The sequence below is a fragment of the Chelonoidis abingdonii genome, chromosome 4, assembly GCF_003597395.2.
Source record: "Chelonoidis abingdonii isolate Lonesome George chromosome 4, CheloAbing_2.0, whole genome shotgun sequence".
NCBI classification, from domain to species: domain Eukaryota; kingdom Metazoa; phylum Chordata; order Testudines; family Testudinidae; genus Chelonoidis; species Chelonoidis abingdonii.
Window position 1 is genome coordinate 35,304,588 of NC_133772.1, and position 26,977 is coordinate 35,331,564.

At 47.8% G+C, this 26,977-nt stretch overlaps 1 protein-coding gene across 1 annotated transcript in view; it reads left to right on the top strand.

Annotated features, from left to right (window-relative positions):
- Positions 1-26,977, top strand: part of SYT12 (synaptotagmin 12) — a 68,081-nt gene that overhangs the window by 22,463 nt on the left and 18,641 nt on the right. Inside the window, exon 5 of the mRNA XM_032773116.2 lies at positions 1,315-1,707. Coding sequence (XP_032629007.1) covers positions 1,315-1,707 — 393 coding nt within the window. The remainder of the gene's footprint in view (positions 1-1,314; positions 1,708-26,977) is intronic.

Genomic DNA, 26,977 nt, shown 5'->3' on the forward strand with positions numbered 1-26,977 from the left:
TTGGGAAGGTACTTGTCCTAGACCTGAGCTAAAGGAACATATGACCCGGTAGGTCCCTTCCAGTCCTTAAGTCCAGTCCCCTGAGATTGCAGGCAACCCTGTCATCTAATCCTGTTAAGGAACTTATCAAATTTCATCATAAAACCTCCTAGGTTGTTTGCCCCTACTATTCCTATTGGGAGGCTTCCCCGGAACCTCACTCCTTTCATAGTTAGAAACCTTCTACTTTCCAGCCTGTGTTTATTCATGGCCAGTTTATACCCATGTGTTCTTGTGCCAGTATCAGCCTTTAGTGTAAATAACTCTTCTCTCTCCTTGCTGTTTACCCTCTGGACGTATTCATATCCCTTCTCAGCCACACTCTTTTTAGTCTTCTCTCGTTAAGATAGGCCCTCCATTCCCCTGATCATCCTAGTAGCTTTTCTCTGCGCCTGTTCCAGTGTGAATTCATCTTTCTTGAACCTGGGTGATCAGAACTGTACACGCTATTTCAGATGAGACTCTCTCTTCGTTACTTATAGGTCATAATACTACTCACAACATTTTCAGTAGTACCTGCCTGACTTAGGAGCCAAAGTCTGATTGAAAATCAATGGGATTTAGGCTTCTAACGCTAAATCACTTTGAAAATAGAACTTAGGCTCCAAAGATGCTTAGGCACTTAAGGAAATTTTACTACATATCTTATTTATGAGCTAAATGGTACTGAGTAACATGATCAGACACTTGAGCCCATATAGTTCACCCAGTAGGAGGCAGTGGTACATGTTATGTATGAGAGGTGGTCAAAAAACCAGAAGGGGAATGGATTTGTGAGGAAATTGCAATTTTTGTGTTTGTTTTTTGAAATTTAATTAGTTTTCATTTTTTTGTCTCTTTTTCATTTTTTCTTCCAAAATGGAAATTTTTCAAAAATGATTTGTTTTGAATATTTATGTTTATAAATAACTAAGGTGTCACTTAGTTGACTCGTGTCACTTAGCTGACTAATGAAAAGTTACCCTGCAGTAAAACGAGAAAGGGAGAAATAAGGAATGGGAAGGGGCTTTCATATCATATACAGCATATGAACTAGTGCGTTATCTAGTTTCTCTTAAATGACCTAAGCACTTGTCCTGGGAGACTGTGCCACAGCCTAATGCTGTAGATCTTCTTGTTAAGGAATTACCTTCATATCTCATGGCAGTTACATATTTAGACCCCTTAGCACTTAAGAACCCCATATGCTTCATTTCACATGTAGTAAGAAGTAGTTCAGAGGAGACAAGGTTAGTCCAACCTGAGTGGCTCTTCTATCCTTTCCTATGTCTGCAGAGAGGGGGAGCCTCAAACTTCCGAAAGGCAACGGAAAGGACATCCCCTGTCCGCAAGCCGAGCCTGAAGATGGATGACACCTTTGAGAACATCAATGAGCTGGGTACCTTAGAGTTGATGAGCAAAGACCTAGATCTGGGTCCATTTGGGCCACTGAAGAAATCCGTGTCCACTGACTCCCTCAGCTCCATCTCCTCCATCGGGAATAACTTTGGCCAAGACTTCACTGTGGGCCAGGTGGAAGTCAACATGGAATATGATGTGTTCTCCAACATGCTGCACGTCACACTGCTGCAAGGAAAGGACCTCCTGGAGAAGGAGGACATCAATTTTGAGTCTTGCTTTGTGCGCATCAGCTTGCTCCCAGATGAACAAATCATTGGCATTTCCAGGGTAAGTGTCTGTCACCTTCTCTTGCAGCATGTTTGGAGAGAGGGGTGTGTGTGTGTGTGTATGTTAAGTGAAATGTGTATGGGACTAGTCATTGTTCATGTTATACAGACCTCTGAGGATCTTGATCTCAACCTCCTTGTGGCGAATTGGCTGAGCAGTCGGGTCAAATCTGAGGGTGCATCTCCCACTTCTCTTCTTCCCTGATAGAAGGGTGATAGGGCAGCAAGAGTCAGTAGGGGCAGGCTGGATGGATGATTTATGAGGAATGGGCCACAGAGGCAGGGCGTTTCAAAGCCCTTGGAGAAGTAAGCTAGCTGGAAGCAGTTGGCAGAGTGATTATTGCGACCCACTGCAACTTAAGCCTCCTAGTGCTTGGAATGGCCACAACATTACCTGTAAGCTCATGGTACCAGATAGCTAGGTGTTGGTATGGCAGAGTGCTCATGCAACCCTACAGCTGGGGAGAAGAGTGGTGTGAGGTAGGCAGCAATGATGACATAATGCAATGTCATCTCATTTGTCAAAGAACTGGAGTAGGTTCTCAATGCCTGGCCACTCCTGCCATAAAACCTGTGGGCAAAGGAGTTTGCAAATGCAGAACCACACTCTTGTCCCAGTCCTAATTGCCTATGATGGAACCTGAATGAATCTAGTTTGAATGAAGAAATATACATTTTGAGCTGGAGAAGGAGCAGCTTTATCCAGCTGGAAAGGGGGTGGAAGTTATTCACTGGTGACCTTCACTGGTCATGCACTGTAGAAAGACTCTTTATTTCAAAACTTTCCAGTAGGGGCAAGTGTGCACCATGTGGGACATTCTGCGTCTCCTGTGCTAGAACAGATATGGATGTACATTTAGTAGCACGTTATACAATATAGGAGACACCAAATACCTGCTGTTCAAGGGTCACCCTACATTTTTCAGTGTATCCTTGGGCACAGCTAACTCATCACGTGTATGTTTCCATGGCCCTCCGAGCATGAACAACCCTGGAGGTCATGTCTCCATGACATCAGAAACCAGAGGTGCTAGAACTAATGGTGCAGCGGCTGTGCTTGTGGACTGGGTATGCTTGACTCAAGGGAACAATCCCCAAGGCTCTTGTTCCTATAATAAATTACACAGCCTCTGCTGCTGTCCCTTCCATCTCTCCACCACGTACAGTTCCACCACACAAACAAGCAGAGGCAGAAATATCCCTTGTAAATCCAGACTCTGATGCTGCAATTGACAGCCACAGCTTCCAGGTCTCCTGCCTGCTTGTGAAAAATCAACATTCGTTTCTGCTATAGCTTGGCAGCCTCTGGAGTTGGGTGAGTGCCCCTGAGCGGCAACTCTCCAAAGCTAGACTGCACTTCTCTGTGAACTGAGAGTACAATCAGTTTGTTCTGGGGATCCCTTTTATCTAGCAAATGTTGGGCGCACACTGCATGGTTCCTCTAGCATGGGCTTCCTTCCTTCCTATTTAGATACAGGCAAGCACTAGGCATTGATCTGTTCCCGGGGAACTTGTACTAGTGTTTTCCAGACCCCTGCTCAGATGTGGAGCCTGTCCTTCCAAGTGTGAGGTGGTCTGTTTACTCCAGGCCTATCGTGGGCTGTTGTAGCCAGTTCATGATTCGTGTCACACTTATTTCTGAGGCATGAGACCGTGTTCATAAGAAAAGTGTGTTATCACTGTTGAGAGAGGAAGGATGGTCCTTTGGCTTGAGGTACTGACCTGGGACAAAGAAAATCTGTGTTTGGTTCCTGATTCTGCCACAGACTTGTGGTGTGACATTGGGCAAGTGGCTTAATCCTTTTGCCTACTTCCCTATCAGTAACACAGGGTTAATAGTGCATCCTTTGTCTGTCCTGTCTGTTTAGACTATACACTCATCAGGGCAGGGACTGTCTCTTACTGTGTGTGTTCGCAGTGCCCAGCACAGCAGGGCTCTGGTCTCAGCTTGGCCTCTAAATGTTACCATAATCTACACAATAGTCGTCATCTTTAGGAAACAACCCTGTGCTGTTGGCTGAGAGGGCCAAGATCCCGTAATAGGAATGAGGGTTGGTTCCCTGTGATTCCCTGTCAGCTGAACGTGGTAAAATGGCTGTTAACTGACAGCAGAGGGAGGCAAGCTTTCGAGGACTTTCATTCAAAAGCCTGCCAAAGGTAAGAGCTCTTCCTATGCAGACAGGATCATGTGCTGTGGATGCTCCTGGGCTGAGCTGACCAGTCCAGCTCTTGCTATCTCCAGCGTGCGTTTGAAGGTGTGTCTGTGCCAGTGGATTTCAGTTCCAGTTCTGAAATGCTGAGCAGCTGCAGGAAGATGAGTGACTATTGCCGGGTGCTCCTAATGAACATTTTCCTGGCTGTGTGTTCTTGCCAGGCCACTCACAGCTCGGAGTGCTCATGCAGTGTGGGCAGGGATTGAGGCTGTGGGAATGCAGCCCAGCTACATCCATGGGCCATGTTCAGCCCTGGCATTAGCGGGCAAAACACTATTTGAGTCAGTGGCATCACACTGGCTTCTGCCAGCAGAGAATTTGGCCCCCTGGCTGCAAGGGCAGAGTCAGCAGAATTGTGTGAGGGGAGTCGATGGATGGGCACTACTCTTCAGTCCAAGTGGCTTGTTCTGTTCCTTTCCCCGCTTTGTAGTGACTCAGCACCTGAGCCAATGCCCACTGAAGTCAATGGAAAGACTCCCATTGATTTTGCTTGGATAAGGCCCCCAATATACCCCAGTGAGCTGGGAGGTAGATGCAGCACCATGCAATGCACCTGGTATGTCTGCTGTGAGCTAATGGCTGGGATCCAGTGGAATATTATCCTCCCCACTGCTCAGCACTAGCCCTTCCATTTCTCCCCAGCTGCATCGGTTGGGAGTAATGGGTTAATCCTGAAAGAAATCTCCACTGGGGCATGGGAAGCTCCGGGCAGACCCAGTTATAATTCAGAAGCTTCTTCCTTGAAGTTGCTTGTGATACCATCTGTCAATTTACTAACTGTAATGGGAGCGATTAAGTCTGTTCCATGAGATGGAAAGGACTGTGAAGAGAGTTTTGTTTCAGTTGCTTCCCTAGCCAATGAGCTGCAGGTGTGCCCATCTAGCTCTTGGGAAGCAGGTCTGTGAGCAGTATGCAGAGGACCTGGGAGGTGCTGTCTGCTGACGAAGGAAATAGATGGGGGAGGCCGGACTCCTGAGTGCCATTCCCAGCTCTGCTAATGACTTACTCTCTAGCCTTAGGCAAAGCACATATCCGCCCTTAACTCACGTTCTTCATCTTACAACAGGGGTAGTGATACAGACCCACCTCCCAGGGGCGCTGTACTAACTCATGCCTGTAAAGCAGGAGGGAGCCTTGTCTGGACATCTCAAGCATCCTGGATTTTGCAGGACGTTCCACTCTGGCTGAATCAGGCTGTCTGTTTCACTGCATCACAAGGGCAGGCAAGGGGAGGAGGGACAGACTTCCACCAAATGTGCTGTAGCCTATGGGAGAATGCTTTGAGGAGGAGACCACGGCCTCAGATCTTGTCTCTACTGGCTGCTGTTTATATTTTCATGTACTTCATAGCCATTATTACTGACCAAGCCCTTGTATCCCACCCTTAGGAGCCTGCCTGTGCTCTTCAGCTGGCTCGAAGGGAAAACTGATTGTGACAGGAGCACTCCAGCCTCCAAATACTGTGAGACTGAGCTGCTCCTCAGCACATGCAGCTGCTCTGATTTGCTGCCCTTTCCAGGAATAGGGCAGGGCCGTGAATCGGGTGCAGACTTCCCCAAAGGAAGTCTATAAGCATATAGTCTGTGGGGCAAATCCATTGCGTTGGCTGGTCTGCTTTGGGTCATACCTCTGCTCGCTGCTGGTTATATTTCTATACCTGGAATGGCAGGGGAGACGGCTAATGGTGGGGAGGAAGGCGAGAGAAAGGAAGAATATTAAAGGGAGACAGTGGGAGACATGTCAGATCAGAAAAGAAATATAAGAGGGGTGGTTAGGTTGGGACCCAGCATGTGCTTAACCTGAGGCATATGAGTCTTCCTGTTGAAAGTCAGTGGAATTGCTCACATGCTTAAAGTTAAGCACCTACCTAAGTGTTTTGCCGTATCGGGCATTTGAGAGGGGAAAAGCTGAACTGAAACACGAACAAATGTTGCCAAATGATGGAGAAACATGGGTGGGGAAAATCCAGAATGTGAAAAAGCCTTGAAAGAAAGATGCATTGAAGATGGAGAATAGGGAGAGAAGTGAGAGGACCAAAAAAAATGTAGTCAGTCATTATTTTATCATATATAAAATGTAGTTTCTGTGAGATTTTTTGTGTATGTGATTTGTTGTTGCGATATTTGTGTGTGTTACCCCAGAGTCCCAGTCCTTGACCAGGACCTCATTGTGCTGAGTGCTGTATAAACACAGGGGGAAAAAAGGATCCCCTGCCCCAAGGAGCTTACAGTAGAAGTGTAAGACAAGAGACAAAAGGTGGGGAAGCACAAGGAGACACTGAGATCATACAGATGAGCATGTTAGACAGTGGTCTCAGCACACTAGCTACCTAACTGTTACGGTATGGAGGGTTTCACCTGTTTTTTATTACTAGTGGCTTAATTATTTCTAGCAAGTTTCTCAGTTTTGTACTCAGAGGGCCACACTCCCCCCTAAATCCACTGGCCTCGGGCACTGTGTGGATCATCAGTGATAGGTGTGCTGGGGCAGCTGCCTGGTTACTCAGAGCGTGAAGGCTAAGCATTGGTGCCAACCACCATACGTTCTCTTCCTTCTTCCGTTGCATGTGGCTCGCTCTTGCCTGTCCTGTCCATCTCCGTCCTGTTGGAAATGGCTGTCTGCTTCCAGCAGGAGTGGGCTGGAGTCTTAGCAGCGTTATGTGGTGTTTGTGCTTGGTTTCCGGACAAGCTGATTTGAGTGTGGCCAGGGAGGGAGAAGCCCCTGGGAAGCTAGATATGGAAAACGTAAAGACAATTAAAAGTTTGAGGAAACTGGGCTAGAAGTTGCGTGTGGTTTCTGTAAATGGGACGTTCCTCCAGCTGAGGATCCCAATGGGCTCTGGGTGTGTCACGTGGAAGGCAAGTCTCACTCAGCAGCTGGAAGAAACATGTGAGCATGTTTCACATTTGCACTTGCTCCAGGGCAATAATGCTCTTCTGCTCAGATCAGTACCGGGTTTACAATGGCGCCATGACGCCAGGCCAATGCTCCAAAGGGGTCCCAGCCTGGCCCGCTCTGCTTGGGCTGCAGTCTCAGGCTCTGCCAGCTCTTCTCCATCCCCCGCCTCTGTCCCACACCCACCGGCAGCCAAGCTCCCCCCTCCCGCACCTCGTCTCTACCTTCTCCCCCAGCGTGCTGCATTCCCGCTCCTTCCCCTCCCTCCCAGCACTTCCCCCGCTGCCAAACAACTGTTTGCTGGCGCTTTTGGAGAGAGGAGGAGGAGCGGGGCTGCAGCGTGCTCGTGGGAGGAGGTGGAGCAAAGGCAGGGTGAGGCCTTGGGGAAGGGGGTGGAATCAGAGCAAAGGGGGGCTCCCGCATTCCCCCTACACATACCCCCATACCCACTCAGGGTAGAGTGGGGGGCTTGGAACACCCCCAGCCCTGACTCTTGCACCCCCCACACATACCCAGCCCCACCCTGACACCAAATGGAAGCTCCTGCACCCCCCACCCCCACATTCCCACCTGCACCGCTTGCACCAAACAGGAGTTACCCCAGGTAAGTGCTCCGCACCCCAACCTCCTGCCCCAACCCTGAACCCTCTCCTGCATCCTAACTCCTGGCCAGACCCTGCACCCCAACCCGCAGCCTGCTCCTGCACCCTAACTTCCTCCCAGACCCTGCACCCCCCAGCTCTGACTCCTCCATCCCCCTCACACACACCCAGTCTCCTGCCCTCCATGACTCCTGCACCTCCCTCACATCCCCCTTAGTCTCCCATCCTCCATGGCTCCTGCACCCCCCTCGCACACTCCCAGCCTTGACTCCTGCACCCCCCTCACACATCCCCAGCCACCTGCCCTCCCTAACTCCTGTACCACCCCACATCCCCATCCCCACCCTAAGCACCAAACGGGAACTTCCCCAGTTAAGCGCTCCACACCCCAACCTCCTGCCCCAACCCTGAGCCCCCTCCCTCACCCTAATTCCCTCCCAGACCCTGCACCCCAAGCCCTGAGCCCCCTCCCGCAACCTAAGTCCTGGCCAGACCCCACATCGCAACATTTTGACTTTTTTTTTTTTATAAAACGCTCTTATCCAAAGCACTTTACAATAGTTAGCTAATGGTACAAACAATATTTGGAAAGGTCATTAAGTGGTCTGCTGAGACCCTCAGCAATTTTCAAGTGGTCTGTGGAAAAATAAGTTAGACTACAAAACCAATCAAGATACTGAACTTTATTTTCATTTACTTTCTATTACTTATAAGAGGAGAATGAAAGGAAAAAAGAATGAAAAATGGGAGTGGGGGAGATAAGAGAGAATGTTCTTTTTCTTGGCTGGGTCCCAAGGAGGGGCCCCAAAAATGAAGCTGAGCACAGGGCCCCACTAACTCTAAATCCCCCAGTGGGGCTGACCCCTCCCCCACAGCTCCCCACACCACAGCAAGAGACTGACCTCCTTCCCCTCATGTTATTGCCAGGACAGGGGCTGGTTCCTAAGCCCCCAAGCCTCATTCTGGCTGGGGCTGACCCCCCAAACCCTGCTGCCTGACACCTTGCGTTGTCACCCCCATACACACATACACATTCCTCCATGCCCTGCTAGGGGGCTGCACCGGACTTTTTTGGTAAATTGGGCATTTATTCATTGGCTTTGGAACTGATCAGTTGGCAAGAGCAAACAGGATGAATGCCCGTTTTTGTCAAACAAGTCAGGATGGCTGGGACAGAGCTCAAAAAGGGAACTGTCCCAGACAAATGGGGATGTGTGATCGTCCTATCTCCAGGCAAGTGGGTCATGAGGGAGTCTGGCCAGGGCAGGGGCAGACCCGGGCCTGGCTAATCACCCCACTCCCAAGAGGCCAGAGTAGTTCCCCGCCCTGGTACTGGACTGGCCCCGGCTGTGCTGCCAGCTCAGCCTGGCAGACACCATCACCCTCCAGCAGGACCAGTGAGTGTGGCCAGGGTGTGAGTCTCTGGAGGTGTGGGGGGTCTCTTGGGGGAAGTCTGTGTGTTGGGGTGCTGGCCATGGGGGGTCTGAGTGGGGAGCTGTGGTGAGGTGCATTGGGCAGTAGTGGGGGGGTGCTGGTGTGCAGGCGGCTGTGCATTTGTGGTGGAGGGAGGCTGCTGGGCACAGGGAGTCAGGCTGTGTGGCATGGCATGGGCCCACCCCGAAGGGGAAGGGGCACGCTGGCAGCACAGGGTGTGTCTGGCAACTGCCACTTTGTATATAGTGTCATTGCACTGGGCTGGGTGGAGGTGGAGCGGGGTCAGCCCCACCTTTTTTTTTTTTTTTTTTTAAATATGGAGCTATACCTATCTCAGAGAACTGAAAGGGACCTTGGAAGGTCATTGAGTCCGGTGCCTTCACTAGCAGGACCAAGTACTGTCCCTGACAGATTTTTGCCCCAGATTCCTAAATGCCCCCCTCAGGGATTGAACTCACAACCCGGGATTTTGCAGGCCAATGCTCAAACCACTGAGCTATCCCTCCCCCTCCTCTGCCCCATTGCCCTGGCTGGCCCCTTGCTCTGGGGACCAACCTCCCCACGCCATGCTCCTTTGCCCCATGGGGACCCACAAATATGTTTGGGGCCAGACCCACAAAAGGTTAATCCAGCCCTGGCTCAGATCCTTCTGCCTGGACGTGTATCAATTTATACATGTCAACATCCCAGTTTACCTCCATGTGCACGAGCCAGGGCCTAAAGATTGAGACCATTTCAACAAATGAAGAAATAAATGACTTCACACAGGGAGAGCCTGGATTCTATGATGTGCTTTTTCAAATCTTTCCCTTCCTAAATCTCCTCGCAGCTGCAGGTTCCCTTTTAATTAGCCATGAGATAACGAAAACACAATGCCAGATTTGCAAATGCTCAGCATCCACTGCTGGACCAGACCCTCCCTGCTGAGCTCTTTACAAAATCTGGCCCCAGTTAATAGACACACCTAGCTCTTATATAGCACTTTTTATCAGTAGATCTCAAAGCACTTCACAGTCTTTTAAATCACCCCTGTGAGATAACACAGGGCTATTGTACAGATGGGAAACTGAGGCACAGAGAGGCTAAGTGACTTGCCCAAGGTCACAGAAAATCTATCAGAGCAGGGAATTGAACCCTAAACCACTCTACCATCCTTCCTCTATGGTGGTGGGTTCCTGATAATCTTGTCTCTTGTTCCTCTTATTTTTTGAGGGGGCAATTTTTAAATAAATCAATTTCCGGTAAATGATGCTAGGTGGTCAGCTTGAGACAGTGCAGTCTTGTTCTGCCATGGACCAGGGACAATTGGGCTTGCTTGCTTCTCCCCAATTCCTGTCCCAACATGCCTTGGCTTTTACCTGGAGAGACACCCTGCAGTCCCGAGGATCATTCAATTCCTGGCCTTTCTGCTGAGGCAGCCTACAAGGGTGCCATTTAATACCAATTGAGATGGTGGCTTTTGTGCTATAGAGTCCTGGCCAGCAGAGACCAAACTGAAGTCACTAATTCATACAGCAAAGGCCACACAGGACAATGGTCAGAAATTAATAACTGATCGCTGCCATTCTGGGCTGGATTTGAACCAGTCACCGAGGCCCTGATCCTCCAAAGGTCTCCATGCAAGTGAACCCCTGTGGCCATGCCAGTGAAGTCAGTGGTGCTCCATACAGGTGCAGGATACCACCCCCATGGAGTTATTTGCAGCTTTCCAGCTATTGCAGGATTAGGGCCCTACAGCTGAAAAGCTTCCTGCCCCATTGCTCTGAGGATTTCACCCCCACATTGCAAAGCCAGTTGTTAAGGTGGCAAAGAGCTTTCCATTATAAACTTGATTTTTGACCATATCCTCTAAATTCCTCAATAAAAGAAGTCCTTAATACCCAACATGTCTCATGATTCTTCTCTAACCAGCTGGGTTTCTTTGGTTGAGGGTTGTTTTTTGCTGCTTTCTGTTGCAAAGTTTGAGGTTAGTTGGACTGGGGGCATCTTGGAGGTAGTGAAATTGAAGAGTGAGATTGAGATTGTTCATTTTTGGAAGAAGCATGTGATGTTTTTGTCTCTGGCCTAGACATCCCAGCTTTGCTTTATTTGGTTGTTCTCAATGAGAAGGTGAGTTTGAGCACTTAAGGCAGGTTACATGGTTAATTCTGGAGTTATTTGCTATCCACGTTGGACACCTTGAACATTCTGTCCAGTCCTGCCATGTGTTGATGGCTGACCCTGTAAATGGTTGTGCCCCCACTAAGCTTTGACTTAAAAAAGAAGTCTTCATATCACTGCAACTAGCTTAAAGATATGAACTGATTCCAAGAGGTGGAAGTTTGTTCAGCTCACGGCAAAACACTCCAGCCTGTCTCCTTTAAGCCAGATATAGGGTCTGATCCAAAGCCCATTGAAGTTAACAGGAACCTGTCCACTCATGTCAATGAGCATTGGATCAGGCCCATAAAACAAACCCCCTCACAGCCTGAACTAGAGAACTCAATCTACTTCTATACAGACTGGAACCCCAGTTTATCTGCAGCATCTCATCTCTCCTTTCCATTGGATGCTCAGACGCTGCCGCACACCATTATCGCGTTCACTCTTTACAAACTGGCGGCAGATGCCCAAACACTGCACCAGGACACACTGAAGCTGGTTCATAGCAGTAAGAGATGCAGAAGGCAGGTAGAGATGCAGAAAACAGAACTTTATTGAACATGAGAGATCGATGCTGAGTGTCTACTACAGGGGTAGGCAACCTATGGCGCGTGTGCTGAAGGCAGCACGCAAGCTGATTTTCAGTGGCACTCACACTGCCTGGGTCCTGGCCACCAGTCCAGGGGGCTCTGCATTTTAATTTAATTTTAAATGAAGCTTCTTAAACATTTTAAAAATATTATTTACTTTACATAAAACAATAGTTTAGTTATGTATTATAGACTTAGAGAAAGAGACCTTCTAAAAATGTTAAAATGTATTACTGGCACGTGAAACCTTAAATCAGAGTGAATAAATGAAGACTTGGCACAGCACTTCTGAAAGGTTGCTGACCCCTGCTCTACTATTTGTCCAGCTGCAGCGTAACTCCCTCCTGCCTTCCAGAGGCCCTGATCCTTCACCACACCAATCCCTCTAGAAACGTGATCCTCTTTCTCAAGTTCCATTTATTCCGCTGCAAGCTCCACATGCAGAATGTTACAGTTTCAGTTTGTAGGCCCTGCTACTTACGATTGGAGAGGCTCAGAACTAGTGAAGAGGGAAGGGAGGAATGCAAACATTGTCACAAATTATTGTTTCTTTTTTTGCTAAAGTTTTGTTTTCATCAACACTTACTGACCAGCTTTATTTACAACGTACCAGTATACACACTGGGTGGGCAGGGGTAGAGTTACAGTAGGGTTTCCAGTTTTGGGTGGGCGTATTCCTGGAGGTTTCATCACATGACATAATTTTTAATTAAAGATTAATGTTTAATTCCTGGAGACTCCAGAACAATCCTGGAGGGATGGCAACCCTAAATTACAGGGTCAGAGTTAAGGTTGTCTTTATGGAACCTTATCTCCAAATTTTCTGGCTCTCAAATATTTGGTGGTTTTGGAGGGTTTTTTTTAACTACAGTGGTATAAATACAATGTTGTTTGGAACTAACTGCTGCATATTTACAACTCTAACTCTGGCCTCACTGAATAGTTTATCTGGAAACTCAATGAACAAAAGAAGGGACAAATCATCTTGGTAGGTACCAAATTTAGCTTCCAAAGAGATCTGTATAAAATACTCCAGCAAGTATAAAATATTATCTTTAAAATATTTTGACAGTGTCCTTTTAAGAATAATTTTCAGCATAAAGACCTGACTCTCTGAATTTATGCTCTGTAGTTATTCTTTATTGACTCTATTTACAATTCACTAACACTATTTATAGATGCATACTGGCCTGAGACAAATAATGAAGACATATTAATCTCTTTCCTGTAGTGTGCTGCAGTCAATTGAAAAAAATAACTAACATTTATATAGCATCTTTCCATTCATAGATTCCGAAAAGCTGTAGCAACGATAGATATTTATACAGTGCTCACTCCACCACTGATGTAGTGGAGCCATTTCTGAAAGCCCATCTTTTCCCCCAGAGAATACCCGGATCTCCCATTGCCCTCAGCAGGAGTTACTTATAACCATTGGGTGGCAGGCAGCAGCTGTGTAAGACCCAGATGTTGCGATTGGTTTTGCACAAGCAGACCCAGTGTTCTCAACTCAAGATAACAGTCTCACAATATCTGGTGTTCTTCTTTAAGCTCCAGTTCCCAGATTCATGTGGTTAGAGGAGAACCTGAGCTTTGGTTTAAAGAAACAGGAAATTTCTAGTCCTCACGATTGCAGAGAAAAGCTGGAAAATGTGAGGCTAGAGCATCCAAAAGGCTCAGAATCTGGACAAAGAAAAAGAACCTCAAATTAATTATTTTTAATGATCTCATGAGTTTTGGATGCTTGGGGTTGGCAATATCACAGAGCCCCATCGAAATCAATGTGATCTCTGTCTGTGTGCAAGGGTGTCTCTACACTGCAATTAGATATGCGTGGCTGGTCCGTGCCACTGACTCAGGTTCGCAGGGCTCTGGCTCTGTTTAATTGCAGTGTAGGCGTTTGAACTCAGGCTGGAGCCTGGGCTCCAGAACCCTGTGAGGTGGGAGATCCCAGAGCCCAGGCTGCAGCCCAAGCTGGAACATCTGTACCACTTAACCCGAGTCAGCTGGCACAGGGCAGCAGTGGCCTTGTAATTGCAGTGTAGAGACACCCCTAGAGTCTACCCACGCTTAGGGAATCAGAGCCCAGCAGTGCCCTGTGATGCTACAGGACAGTCAGTTGAGAATGCTGTACATCAGCTAAATGAAGCAACAGGGAGGATTTTACAAGAGCCAGATGTCCGGTGGTAAGTATCGTGGTGTGCAGGATCTCAGCTTCCCAGACTGACTACAGGAACTGGAAGGGTGCAGAGAGGGAAGAAATGCAAAGAAAGGTGATTTATTACTGCCCAAACACAGAGTTCCAAATGGTAGAACTCAAGTCAGGAATGTTCAGGCCTTAAGGGTGCATCTACACTGCAAAAACAGCCTTGTGGCGGTGAGTCTCAGAGGCAGGTGACTGACTTGGGCTTGCAGGGCTCGGCTACAGGTTAAAGTAGCAGTGTAGACGTTCCTCCTTGGGCTGGAGCTGGGGCTCTGAGGCTACGTCTACACTGAGATAAAAAACACGAAGTCTCGGACACTGGGCTCCAGGCTGCGGCCAAACATTTACACTGCAGCTTTATAGCTCTCTGAGCCCAAGCCCCGTGAGTCTGAGTCAGCTGACCTGGACTAGATGCGGCCATGCTGTGCTTCTTTTATCACAGTGTAGACACACCCTGAAGACCCACCCCTCTTGCCAGGTCTCAGACCCCAGGCTCCAGCCCAAGCAGGAATGTCTACACTGCTAGTTTTAGCCCCAGTGTACTCACCCCATGAGCCTTAGTCAGTTGATCCAGGCTCTGAGACTCGCTGCTGTGGGGTTTGGTTTTTTTACTGTGTAGACAAACCCTAACACTCCTATCATATGATACTGGAGACCTGTAGCCTCTGTGGTTCCGCCCTTCCCCTGACTACAGCAGGCAGTGTGGTGGTTTGTCACCCAGAGCCTGCCTCTGGCCCCATCCATCCTCTGTTCCACACAATCAGTGTGCCATCAACATGTCATTGGTCACTTTTCCCTTTGTCCTTGTGGGAGGGGAAAGCAGGGTCATTAACGAGCCTTTGGCCACTTGTCCCTTTCTGACAATAATCGGTGCGGAAGCCTTATCCACCAGACTGCATTGTGTGTAAGGGGATCTCCCCCCACCCCAATGGCAGTGTCTGCCATGGCACTTCGTTGGCATCCAGTGCTGCAGTGACATGCTGCATGAGCTTTGTCAGCTTATGCAGCCCGGCTGGATATCCCAGGTCACCATCTGTGACACAGCCTGTCTCTCTGGCAGCCCTGGGTATACTTAGTGCCTGAGAAGTCTCTCCAGAAGCTCAAGGGAGGCGAAAACAGCGCAGCCTGCAACGTGTTTGTTTGTTTCCACAGGCCAGAAACAGCATCATTTATTTGCAGAGTGACAGTCACCCCATTGTGTTGAGTAAGAGGCCAATGCTCCTTTAGCGTTGTGTTTAGCTATGACAAAAGCAGAGTATTACGGTTACTGTGGGAACCAGAGATTTCGCCAATGTTGTGCGCACAAAATCTCAGCCATGAGGACTACATTCAGTTTAGCTCTTTGCAGTGTGTAGATTACACTCCACAGTGGCACAAGATCAGTGTCTCTCCTCTTAAGGATCATGTGCTATTTCTCGCTGGAAACTCCTGAGGGTCCGTAGTGACCAGCTGTGTAATCTGGAAGTCATTTGCACTGCACAGTAACAACAACTACTACTACTTTATGGACAGCTTCATGTATTCTTGTGTGCCTGTAGATGGCACTCTTTATATTAACTGCCTACCTATACTCACATATAGTCAGCTCTGTCTTGTTTATATGTAACACCTGTAATGCTTAGGGCAGGAGCATCAGACGTGCAGCCCATAGAACAGTTTCATCTGGCCCATGGACTTCCCATGACTCTATGGGATTGTTTCATTACCCCAGAGTCTGCACTACAGGGGTGTGATTTGTAGGGTGCACCAATATATTGTGTTCTAACTCCACCGTGTAGATCCTGTAAACAGGACTACATCAATGCACACTAAGGACATTTAGTGCACACCGGCAGATCCACATGGTGCGTCCTACAAGTCACACCCCTGTAGTCCAGACTTGGGAGCAGCAAAAGCTTGCATACAAGTGTAGAACCACGTGGTCACATTGAAGAGGTGCTAGAGAGGAATAAGTCTGGCAGAAGATGGTACAAGGCTGAGCGAGGCAAAATGGCTCTGAAGAGAGTTTACCTGCCAACTGGAGAATAGAAACCCCAACCTGGCAAGTGGAAGCAAAGGAAATTTAAAATCTGTTGGAGGGTGAATGTAAGTAATAGCCACCATGGTTTATCTTTAGCTATTTTATTTGAATAGCTTTTGCTGAATGTGGCCCATGCTAAGTGGCAGGTATGAGATCAGGCTCACTATATGAAATGAATTTGACTTAGGGCTTATCTACACAGTAAGGCAATGTGCTCTAGAGGGGTGTGGCTTCTGCACAGTAGGGAACCTTTAGTGCAAATCTGCAGGGTTCCATGGCCCAGTTAGCGTGCAGCATGTTATTATGGTTTAGAAATCACCCCCCCGCAGAGCGCGTTACCCAACGGCATAGACAAACCCTTAGTCTTGCTGGTCTATAAGGCACCATACACATCAAAACTCTTTCCACTCCTCTAGGGAAACCATGTTAGGAGGAGAGTCTTTAAATCAGAAGTCTTTACATCAAGACTGGTTTGCTTTCTAAATTTTATAATATGCTCTAGCTTTACCCAAGTTAATGGGACTGATGCAGGAATCACTGGGTGAGAGTCTATGGCCCATGTTGTACATTAGGTCAAACTAGATGATCATAATGGTCCCTTCTGGCTTTAAAAGCTATCAGTATGTCGCTATGTTTCCCCTAATTTAAAAACCCATCTTCAGCCCAATAATGTCAGTATGGCAGAGGCTAGGCAGGCAATGAGCTGAGATTAGAGCTACCGGTAGGCTATGAATCAGTCTGTGCTAAAACAGCCTATTTTTGTTACCCTGGACTCTCTCCCCTTCCCCACTTGTTTACTGGTTTCACCCACCTCCTGTATCTTGGCTTTTACAACGTAAACTCTTTGGAGCAGCACCCTAGATTCAGATGGGCGTTAAGGTTGAGAATACGGATCAGTAACCTCAGAGTAAAAACTTTAAAAATCACAAGGTCATTATAATTTTCCCAAAATCAAACATTCCACACTCAGGAAGTTCAGAAGTAAGAGGAAATTTAAAAAAAATTCAAACACATTAAGGTAAGAAGTGCACAGTTCAGGCACTCAAACAATCTTAACTCTGCCCTGTAGTGATACCATCCAGTAACCATACAATTAAGTATTAGAGGGGTAGCTGTGTTAGTCTGGATCTGTAAAAAGCAACAAAGAGTCCTGTGGCACCTTATAGACTAACAGATGTATTGGAGCATGAGCTTTCGTGGGTGAATACCCACTTTGTCAGACGCATGTAATGGAAATTTCCAGAGGAGTATAATATGCAGGCCAGAATCAGTCTAGAGATAATGAAGTTAGTTCAATCAGGGAGGATGAGGCCCTCGTCTAGCGTTGAGTGGTGTGAACGCCGAGGGAGGAGAAACTGCTTTTGTAGTTGGCTAGCCATTCACAGTCTTTGTTTAATCTGAGCTGATGGTGTCAAATTTGCAGATGAACTGAAGCTCAGCAGTTACTCTTTGAAGTCTGGTCCTGAAGTTTTTTTGCTGCAGGATGGCCACCTTAAGGTCTGCTATAGTGTGGCCCGGAGGTTGAAGTGCTCTGCCTACATTGTATATTGCCATTCCTAATATCTGATTTGTGTCCATTTATCCTGTTACCTAGGGACTGTCCAGTTTGGCTGATGTACATAGCAGAGGGGCATTGCTGGCACATGATGGTGTATATAGCATTGGTGGACGTGCAGGTGAATGAACCAGTGATGTTGTAGCTGATCTGGTTAGGTCTTGTGATGGTGTCGCTGGTGTAGATATGTGGGCAGATTAAGGCATTTTAGTGTTTGTGGTCTCGGACTACATAAAACTGGTTTTTAAGGACACGTGACATTGTTTGTTTGTTTTTCTCCTGATGTGGCTGAGGTCACTAGGCACTATGGCAAGATAACGGTAAATAATAGCAAAGCCTTTGTCTGTGCTGGCTGGCACTGTGTGGCAGGAACAGTTCTGTTAAGCAATAAAACACGATGGCGTGAGTGGTGTAGTCTAATGATGACGATGCCTTAATGGTGGTTAAGCTTCAAGCTATAGACTAAGTCCTGTTGACCACCAAGGGATGTCGTTGTTTTTCATAATTCACAAATTATGAAATGAAAGGATTTCACAGATGAAATAATCAGACCCAGAGTTTCAAAGGCATGTGTGCTCTTCTTGGCACAAGCCAACAAGCCAGTGCTCCCAGGGATGGTGTCCCTAGCCTCAGTTTTGCAAGAAGCTGGGAATGGGTGACAGGGGATGGATCACTTGATGGTTACCTGTTCTGTTCATTCCCTCTGAGGCACCTGCCATTGGCCACTGTGGGAAGACAGGGTACTGGGCTAGATGGACCTTTGGTCTGATCCAGTATGGCCGTTCTTATGTTCCCTATGTGAAATCCTCGGCCCTCCTATACGTGGGAGAAGTCTGACTTCCCACAAAATGCTGGGCCTCTCTTTTTAAAATGTCTGGTGGCTGAGTGGGTAAGATGCTCCGCTACAATTCTGATAGTTGTGGCTTCAAGTCTCATTTGATTTCACGTTGAAGGGCCACCTCGAGTTCACCCAGCTGCAAAATGCATACCTGATCCACCAGGTTGGGGCAGTCAGATGTGATGCTGGCCATGTCACTCCCTTTTGTACCATTGGCTATGAAACTGACATGCCTTATATGCATCCATGCGATGAGCCACTGGCTTGGGGGAACTTTGAGTTTAACTCTTTTTAAACCCAAACTGAAGATGGCAATGAAAAATACAATCTGAAGAAACAGCTGAGGCTGGTTTTGCCTTGCTAGATGGCTGGTGGAGCTGGATTCCAGTTGCTGCGTTTACTGCTTAAGTGTTCTTATCACAGAAGTAGTGTTACATTATTCAGGTAATTAACACCCTTGGACCGCACACTGTGACAAACAGTGTTATTAAGCAGGCCGTGGGAGAGTTCCATGTGCACAGAAAGGGCAGGGCTAGATGCCAGCAGGTTTGATAGATATTGTTCAGTTTGTTCAGTGCCCTCCATCGCAGCTAAGTTAGAGGTGGTAGCACATTCGGTTGGCCCAGCTGGGCAATTTAAAGCCCTCTCCATAGAGAACAGGCAGCTGCACATTCTCTTAACTATAAAATCTTAACAAGCCTGCAGGGAGGAGGAAAAGCCTGAAAATCAACTTTTAAGAACCCCCACGTTTTGTCTGTGTGTTCAAGTTTCTAAGCCAGCTAAACCTGAACCTAAGCAGAGAAACCCCCCTGAACATATTTCTCAGTCTCACTTTCAAGCTGTGTTCCATTCAAGCACAGCTAGGAAGGTGGAAGGAAAGAAGATGTGATGAGGCTTGTTTTGTCATGTAGGTATGATTAGTAAGCCCAAAAAATAATGAGTTCTCTGCTTCCACTGAAGTCAACAAGAGCTATGGGTGCTTGCAGTAAAAGGGGGATGTGTTTAGTTACTATCAATAACCACACTGTTGTGCTATATGGAGTCACAGTCTTAAACAGAGGATGTGTTTAGTTAGAAAACAACTGTAAATATAAGTGTTGCCCACTGTTGATTTTATCATGAGTCTGACAATGTTTAATATTTTTCTTAAAGCGCCAGCTTCCAGAAGCTTGCAACTACCTTAGAATCTCTGGTGTTGGTTTTTTTTTTTTTTTAAGGTTAATTTCTTACACTCATAGTTGCAGAGAAAAAAAAACATGGCTAGAGTTGCACCTTAAAGCTTAGAAACTAGAAGGCAGAGAAAAACTATTATTATTCAGCCAGTCTCATTATTTATTTTTTGGAGGCCTGACCATGATTTTTGAATGTTTGAGGTTGACTGTAGTGAGACTCAAACAGGCTTCCACTCAACTCGAGTTACAGCTTTATCTCTCTTGTTCACCGGGGGCCATTCCTTGTTCGGAATTCTATAAAGTGAACAGAGACTTTTAGTGGCTGAACTTGATGTGCACATCAAGTAAACATATCATTTCACACATAGTCCATCAGTGTGTTAGAAAGTGTCTCTTGTGACAGTGCTAGCCCCAGTACAGTTGGGACCCAACAGCTTCATAAAAACAATTATAATGAGGGAGAGTGTCATTAACTCTGCATGTAGACAGTGTTACTGTAACTCAGGGTATGTCTATACTACCTGCCGGATTGGCAGGTAGTAATCAATCTGCTACTTGATGCCCGTATTCCACCTCGGCAGGAGTAGTAATCGGGGTCGATGGGGAAGCCGCGGCAGTTGACTCACTACCGTGAGGACAGCCAGGTAAGTCGAACTAAGATACTTCGACTTCAGCTACGCGAATAGTGCAGCTGAAGTTGCGTATCTTAGATTGATCCTCCACCCCCAGTGTAGACCAGCCCCCAGCCTCTTTGTGCAGTTCCAGCTGAAGCGGGGAAACAGTTGGATTTGTAGAATTGGGCTGGCTATCTTAGCATTGAGTGGAAAGCTTCCTCCATTCACCTCTGATTTTTTACTCAACACAGCTGTGGAACTCGTGCATTTTCTGGTTCTCCCCAATTTCCATACCCCTGTTCTGATCCTGCCTCTCTCGGGTGAGTTGCTGAGCCCATGAAAGCAGCTTTCTTAGTATTCCTGTGCTCTCAATGTGTCCTGAATGAGGAAATGCAGAACAGCAGGAGAGGAGGAGGAAGTTAATTTAAATACTTTCCACCCCTCCAGACAGGTTCAAAATCAGTTTGAAGGCGAAGTGAAGGTTTGCATCCATTATGCTCCTCACTGAACCCACTGTCCCTGCTCCACCACAGGTACTGCTGGGACCAGAGTTAAGCAATTCCTCTGGTGTCCCTCCAAATGAAGCCTGCTGCTGAGATGAATTTTTAATGTCCACTTCAGTTCAGACTGTTGCCATGTTCTCAGGCTAATTCTGTCTTTTTGGCGTGCCCAGGGGGGTTGTGTCACACCATCAGAGGAACTGGAATAAAGAGAGATGTGATAGTATTTCAATGACAGCTTGAGCCCTAGAGCTCTCATTAGAGAGGCGCTCCTTGGAGGAAAGGGTAGGAAAGCAGTAGGAAGGAGGCGTCTCTGTCCCTAGAACTGTCAGAGCGAGTGTGCTGAGTGTGAGCACTGCAGGGAGCAGGGGATTTGCTCGCAGTCCTTGGAGAATAGCAGGCCTGCTGGAGCTTGGGGAGGAGACTGATTCCTTTTGAAGCACTGGTTCATTTAAAGCTACTGGTCTTCGCTGTCTCATTCGCCAGTCTGCTGCACGCTCGCCTTGAATCCCTGCGGGGATGGCTTTGTGGTCAAGGCTTGGCAATTGGATGCAGAAGAGCTGGTTCAGTTCCTGCCACAGACTCCATGTGTGACCCAGGACAAGTTTCTTAGGGTATGTCCGTGCTGCAGTAAAAAACCCATGGCAGCAAGTCAGAGGCCCAGCTCACGGGCATGTGGGGCTTGTGCCAGATGGCTAAAAATAGCAGCGCAGGTGTTCCCACGTGGATGGGAGCCCAGGGTCTGAAACCCAGGGTGGGGGAGCCCAAACATCTACACTGCTATTTTTCTCCCAGGAGCCTGAGTCAGCAGATTAACAGCAGGGGGGAATGTGAGTGCTCCGAATTGGGTGACCATGCAAGGCCCATTCACTGCAGTTCTGCAAGCAGAATGCTGACGGGATTAATCTCAATGCAGCTACTCACTTTGGAATTTAGCCAGGACACCAGGGCTTATGCATTGGTTGTGAAAAAGGCAAGGGTTTCTTTAACGACCATAAAAGCAGCAGAGAATCCTGTGGCACCTTATAGACTAACAGACGTTTTGGATCATGAGCTTTCGTGGGTGAATACCCACTTCGTCAGATGAATGTAGTGGAAATTTCCAGGGGCAGGTATATATATGCTAGCAAGCAAGCTAGAGATAACCACAAATCAATATTAAGGAATGGCAATATACAAAACCCTGATAGAGAGCACATTCAACCTCCCTGGCCACACTATAGCAGACCTTAAGGTGGCCATCCTGCAGCAAAAAAACTTCAGGACCAGACTTCAAAGAGAAACTGCTGAGCTTCAATTCATAGAGAGCACATTCAACCTCCTGGCCACACTATAGCAGACCTTAAGGTGGCCCTTAAGGTCTGCTATAGTGTGGCCAGGGAGGTTGAGTGCTCTCCTACAGGTTTTTGTATATTGCCATTCCTAATATCTGATTTGTGTCCATTTATCCTTTTCCGGTGTAGATAGAGACTGTCCAGTTTGGCCTGGATGTACATAGCAGAGGGGCATTGCTGGCATATGATGGCGTATATTACATTGGTGACGTGCAGGTGAATGAACCGGTGATGGTGTGGCTGATCTGGTTAGGTCCTGTGATGGTGTTGGTTTCTTTCTTCCATCTCTACAAAGGAAAAAGGATGTGGGCAGTTAAACGGGTACCTGACACATGGGGATTGGTACCCCTAACCCACCCAGCAATATCGTCAATCTATCCAACTAACACTCAGCCCAGTTGGAAAAGTCTGTCCTAGCTCGGGGACTCTCTTTTCTGCCCTGCCACCCCCACCAACATGATACAGTTCTGTGGATCTGGAAGCCTACTTTCGCTGTCTCCGACTCAAAGAATACTTCCAGGACAACACTGAACAGTGCACTGATACACACTGGTACCCTCCCACCAACAGCACAAGAAGAAGAACTCCACATGGACTCCTCCTGAGGGTCGAAATGACAGTCTGGACCTATACATTGAATGCTTCCGCAGATGAGGCAGAGATCGTGGAAAACAGGCATCGCTTGCCTCATAACCTAAGTCGTGCAGAACGCAATGCCATCCACAGCCTCAGAAACCACCCTGAACGTTATCATCAAGGCTGATAAAGGAGGCTGCTTGTTCATCATGAACAGGTCTGACTACCAAAAGGAGGCTGCCAGACAACTCTCCAATACCAAATTCTACAGGCCACTTCCCTCAGATCCCACTGAGGAATACACTAAGAACTGCACCATCTACTCAGGACACTCCCTACACTAACACAGGAACAAATCAACATACCCTTAGAGCCCCGACCAGGCTTATTCTATCTACTACCCAAGATCCACAAACCCTGGAAATCCTGGACGCCCCATCATCTCGGGCATTGGCACTCTCACTGAAGGACTGTCTGGATATGTGGACTCTCTACTCAGACCCTATGCCACCAGCACTCCCAGCTATCTCCGTGACACCACTGATTTCCTGAGGAAACTACAATGCATTGGTCACCTCCCAGAAAACACCATCCTAGCCACCATGGATGTAGAGGCTCTCTACACAAACATCCCACACACAGATGGAATACAAGCTGTCAGGAACAGTATCCCTGATGATGCCACAGCACAACTGGCTGCTGAGCTCTGTGCCTTTATACTCACACACAACTATTTCAAATTTGATGACAATATATATCTCCAGATCAGTGGCACTGCTATGGGCACCCGCATGGCCCACACATATGCCAATATTTTTATGGCTGACCTGGAACAACGCTTCCTCAGCTCTCGTCCACTTCACGCCCCTTCTCTACCTACGCTACATTGATGACATCTTCATCATCTGGACCCATGGAAGGAGACTCTGGAAAAATTCCACCACGATTTCAACAGCTTCCACCCCACCATCAACCTCAGCCTGGACCAATCTACCGGGAGGTCCACTTTCTAGACACCACGGTGCAAATAAGTGATGGTCACATTAACACCACCCTATATCGAAAACCTACCGACCGCTATGCCTACCTTCATGCCTCCAGCTTCCATCCGGGCACATCACACGATCCATTGTCTACAGCCAAGCACTGAGGTACAACCGCATCTGCTCTAACCCCTCAGACAGAGACCAACACCTACAAAATCTCCACCAAGCATTCTCAAAACTACAATACCCGCACGAGGAAATAAGGAAACAGATCAACAGAGCCAGACGTGTACCCAGAAGCCTCCTACTGCAAGACAAACCCAAGAAAGAAACCAACAGGACTCCACTGGCCATCACATACAGCCCCCAGCTAAAACCCCTCCAACGCATCATCAGGGATCTACAACCATCCTGGACAATGATCCACACTTTCACAGGCCTTGGGTGGCAGGCCAATCCTTGCCACAGACAACCTGCCAACCTGAAACGTATTCTCACCAGCAACTGCACACCGCACCATAGTAGCTCTAGCTCAGGAACCAATCCATGCAACAAACCCCGATGCCAACTCTGCCCACATATCTACACCCGGCGACACCATCACAGGACCTAACCAGATCAGCCACACCATCACCGGTTCATTCACCTGCACGTCCACCAATGTAATATACGCCATCATATGCCAGCAATGCCCCTCTGCTATGTACATCGGCCAAACTGGACAGTCTCTACGGAAAAGGATAAATGGACACAAATCAGATATTAGGAATGGCAATATACAAAAACCTGTAGGAGAGCACTTCAACCTCCCTGGCCACACTATAGCAGAGACCTTAAGGTGGCCATCCTGCAGCAAAAAAACTTCAGGACCAGACTTCAAAGAGAAACTGCTGAGCTTCAATTCTGCAAATTTGACACCATCAGCTCAGGATTAAACAAAGACTGTGAATGGCTTGCCAACTACAGAACCAGTTTCTCCTCCCTTGGTTTTCACACCTCAGCTGCTAGAACAGGGCCTCATCCTCCCTGATTGAACTAACCTCGTTATCTCTAGCTTGCTTGCTAGCATATATATACCTGCCCCTGGAAATTTCCACTATATTCATCTGACGAAGTGGGTATTCACCCACGAAAGCTCATGATCCAAAACATCTGTTAGTCTATAAGGTGCCACAGGATTCTCTGCTGCTTTTACACATTCAGACTAACACGGCTACCCCTCTGATATTTAACGACCATGAGTGATCTGGACATTGCATTTCTACAGCATGCAGGCCCTCACACCAAGATGGGGCATTGGTGCAGCTCTCTCATTTAGCCCTGAGCAGGCCAGGCTGTGCTTGGAGCTGACACAAGTACAGCCCGATGGGCCTGGCTCCTGCTGCTTTTTTAACTTGGTCTGAGTAAATTAGGAGTCAGCTGGGGAAAGTGAATGTAACTGTCAGTGATGACATTGCGAAGCCCAAAGACAGAGCAGGGAGCATTTCCCCGCATGGTTGCAGTTTCATGCGTTGTTAGTAACTCTTGCATGCCCCTGTGCTCCAGATGTGATAGGAGAGTGAAGAGGGAGGAATTGCCTTTCAGATGTCTCGTGGTAAGACATGACAGCCCATTATGATAACTAACTGACAGATGCAGCACTTCTGGGGTGTTCCCCAATTGGAATTGCTGTGTCTAGGGTCTGCCAGAGGAGTCGCTAGAGAGCAATTCAGAGTGAGTCCTTCCCTAGGGCCTTGCTTTGCTACTGAATATAGAAAAGCACTCAGAGTCTCACACCGAACTGAACTACCTGGAGGGTCACTGGTGTTAACCCTCTTCATTATGGATGGAGGCCTGGATCAGACAGGAGCAGGAACCCCTCGAGCTTTGGCTGAACCTTGAATTGAACCATCTTGAGAGTTCAAAAAATCTTGATTCACTTTTTAAAAAAAAATTTTTTTATGGGTTTTGTGCCTGTTGGTGCTTCCAGGGCAGGAAGCGGGAGCAGCAGAGCCTCTGACCCTTAATGGATACAAAAAGCCTGTGATTGGGTGAGTCCCTTCTCTCCTTGTTCAGATCCAAGGCGTTTTCCCAGCTCAGCTAGTTGGAGCTTAGCCAGATCTCACCTGAATCTTCAGGGTCACCCATCTGTTTGATGGAGTTTCTTTGCATTACTACACTGGAGACCTCAGGGGCTGCTGGAACCTAACATCTGCAGCTGCTGGTAGGAGCATCCCAACTTTCCTAGCTATGTGTCTGTGCAGAGCCTGTGAAACCAGCATTCTGGCTCCCGCAGCTGTCAGGGAAACATGCACATCGAATCAGCAACAGGGGTCAGAGGGCTGGAAACTTGTCACTGTTTATTAAGAGGGCTGCTTTCATCTCTCTCTTCCTTCAGGATTTCCTCTTCCCTCCTTTGGAATGGGGCAGTGGGAGAATATTGGACAGGGAGGGAGATGGCTAAGAAGCCCCATTTCCCCCCCTCTGGCCCCCCATCCCCGGGTGCTGTATCAACTCTCTGCAGAACTGGGACCCAGTCAGGCAGTGAGGCCTCCTATTATATGGGGAAAACAGACCCTGTCACTGCTGACAAATCTAACTGACACCTCAGGAGGAAAGTGGTCTAGTTTCCAGACACCATTGTAACACAGCTCCCTGGGATGGGGCTGGTACCTGGGATCTTTGGGACTAAAGCCTCAGCAGCTGCTGTATTACAGACCTGGTTTCTAGTCCAAGCTTTGTCTGGTGAGCTCTTACCCAGCCTCTCATGTCACTGATTCATAAAATGCCAGGATGCTATTTGGGGGCCTTCGGGCAAGTAACAAGGCCTTGCTCTATACCGAGTGACGTGTAAACAGCAGGAAGAGGTGAGACCAGAACTCACAGGCCTGGTCTACACTTTAAAATTAGACCGACCTAACTACATTGCTCAGGGCTGTGAAAAATGTCATGCCCCGAGCACCAGTCAGGTCGACCTAATCCCCAGTGTAGACGTGGCTACATTGATTGAAGAATTCTACTGTCGACCTCGCTACTGCTTCTCGGAGAGGTGGATTAACTACACTGATGGGAAAACCCCGTCTGTCTATGTGGGAAGTGTCTGCACAGCACAGCCCCACCGCCACAGCTGTGCTGCTGGAGCGGAGACATGGCCTCGGTTTCCAGGCTCTCTGCTTAGTGCTCTTACCCCTAGCTGCCAGGCTATTAGCAGAGGAGTCTGTCTCACCTGTGAAGCATGGAACAAGCAGCCGGATTGAGCTGAAAAATCCAATGCATGTGACAGCTCAGCTGCTAACAAACGATGCTGTTGCACCAACAGCCTGGCTACTGGGTCCAAAATTGCATCTTTTGCCTCTGTTAAGTAGAAGCCAGTGAAACAGAAATCCAGCTCCGCTGAGTTCCTCCCCACCAGTGGGGGAGGGGATTTTCTGTAATGGACAGCATTGCCGTTCAGGGACAGTGCACCAGTCCCTGACAGCACTGCAGGCTTTCTCCTTTATGCCGCAAACCTCCCACGCACACTTGGTGGGACTGAGAGAAAGCAGGCAGGGATGGAGGAGGAAGGGCTTGCTTTATGGCTTCATGCTCTCAGAAAAAGCTCTAACTGTCCTGGTTCAA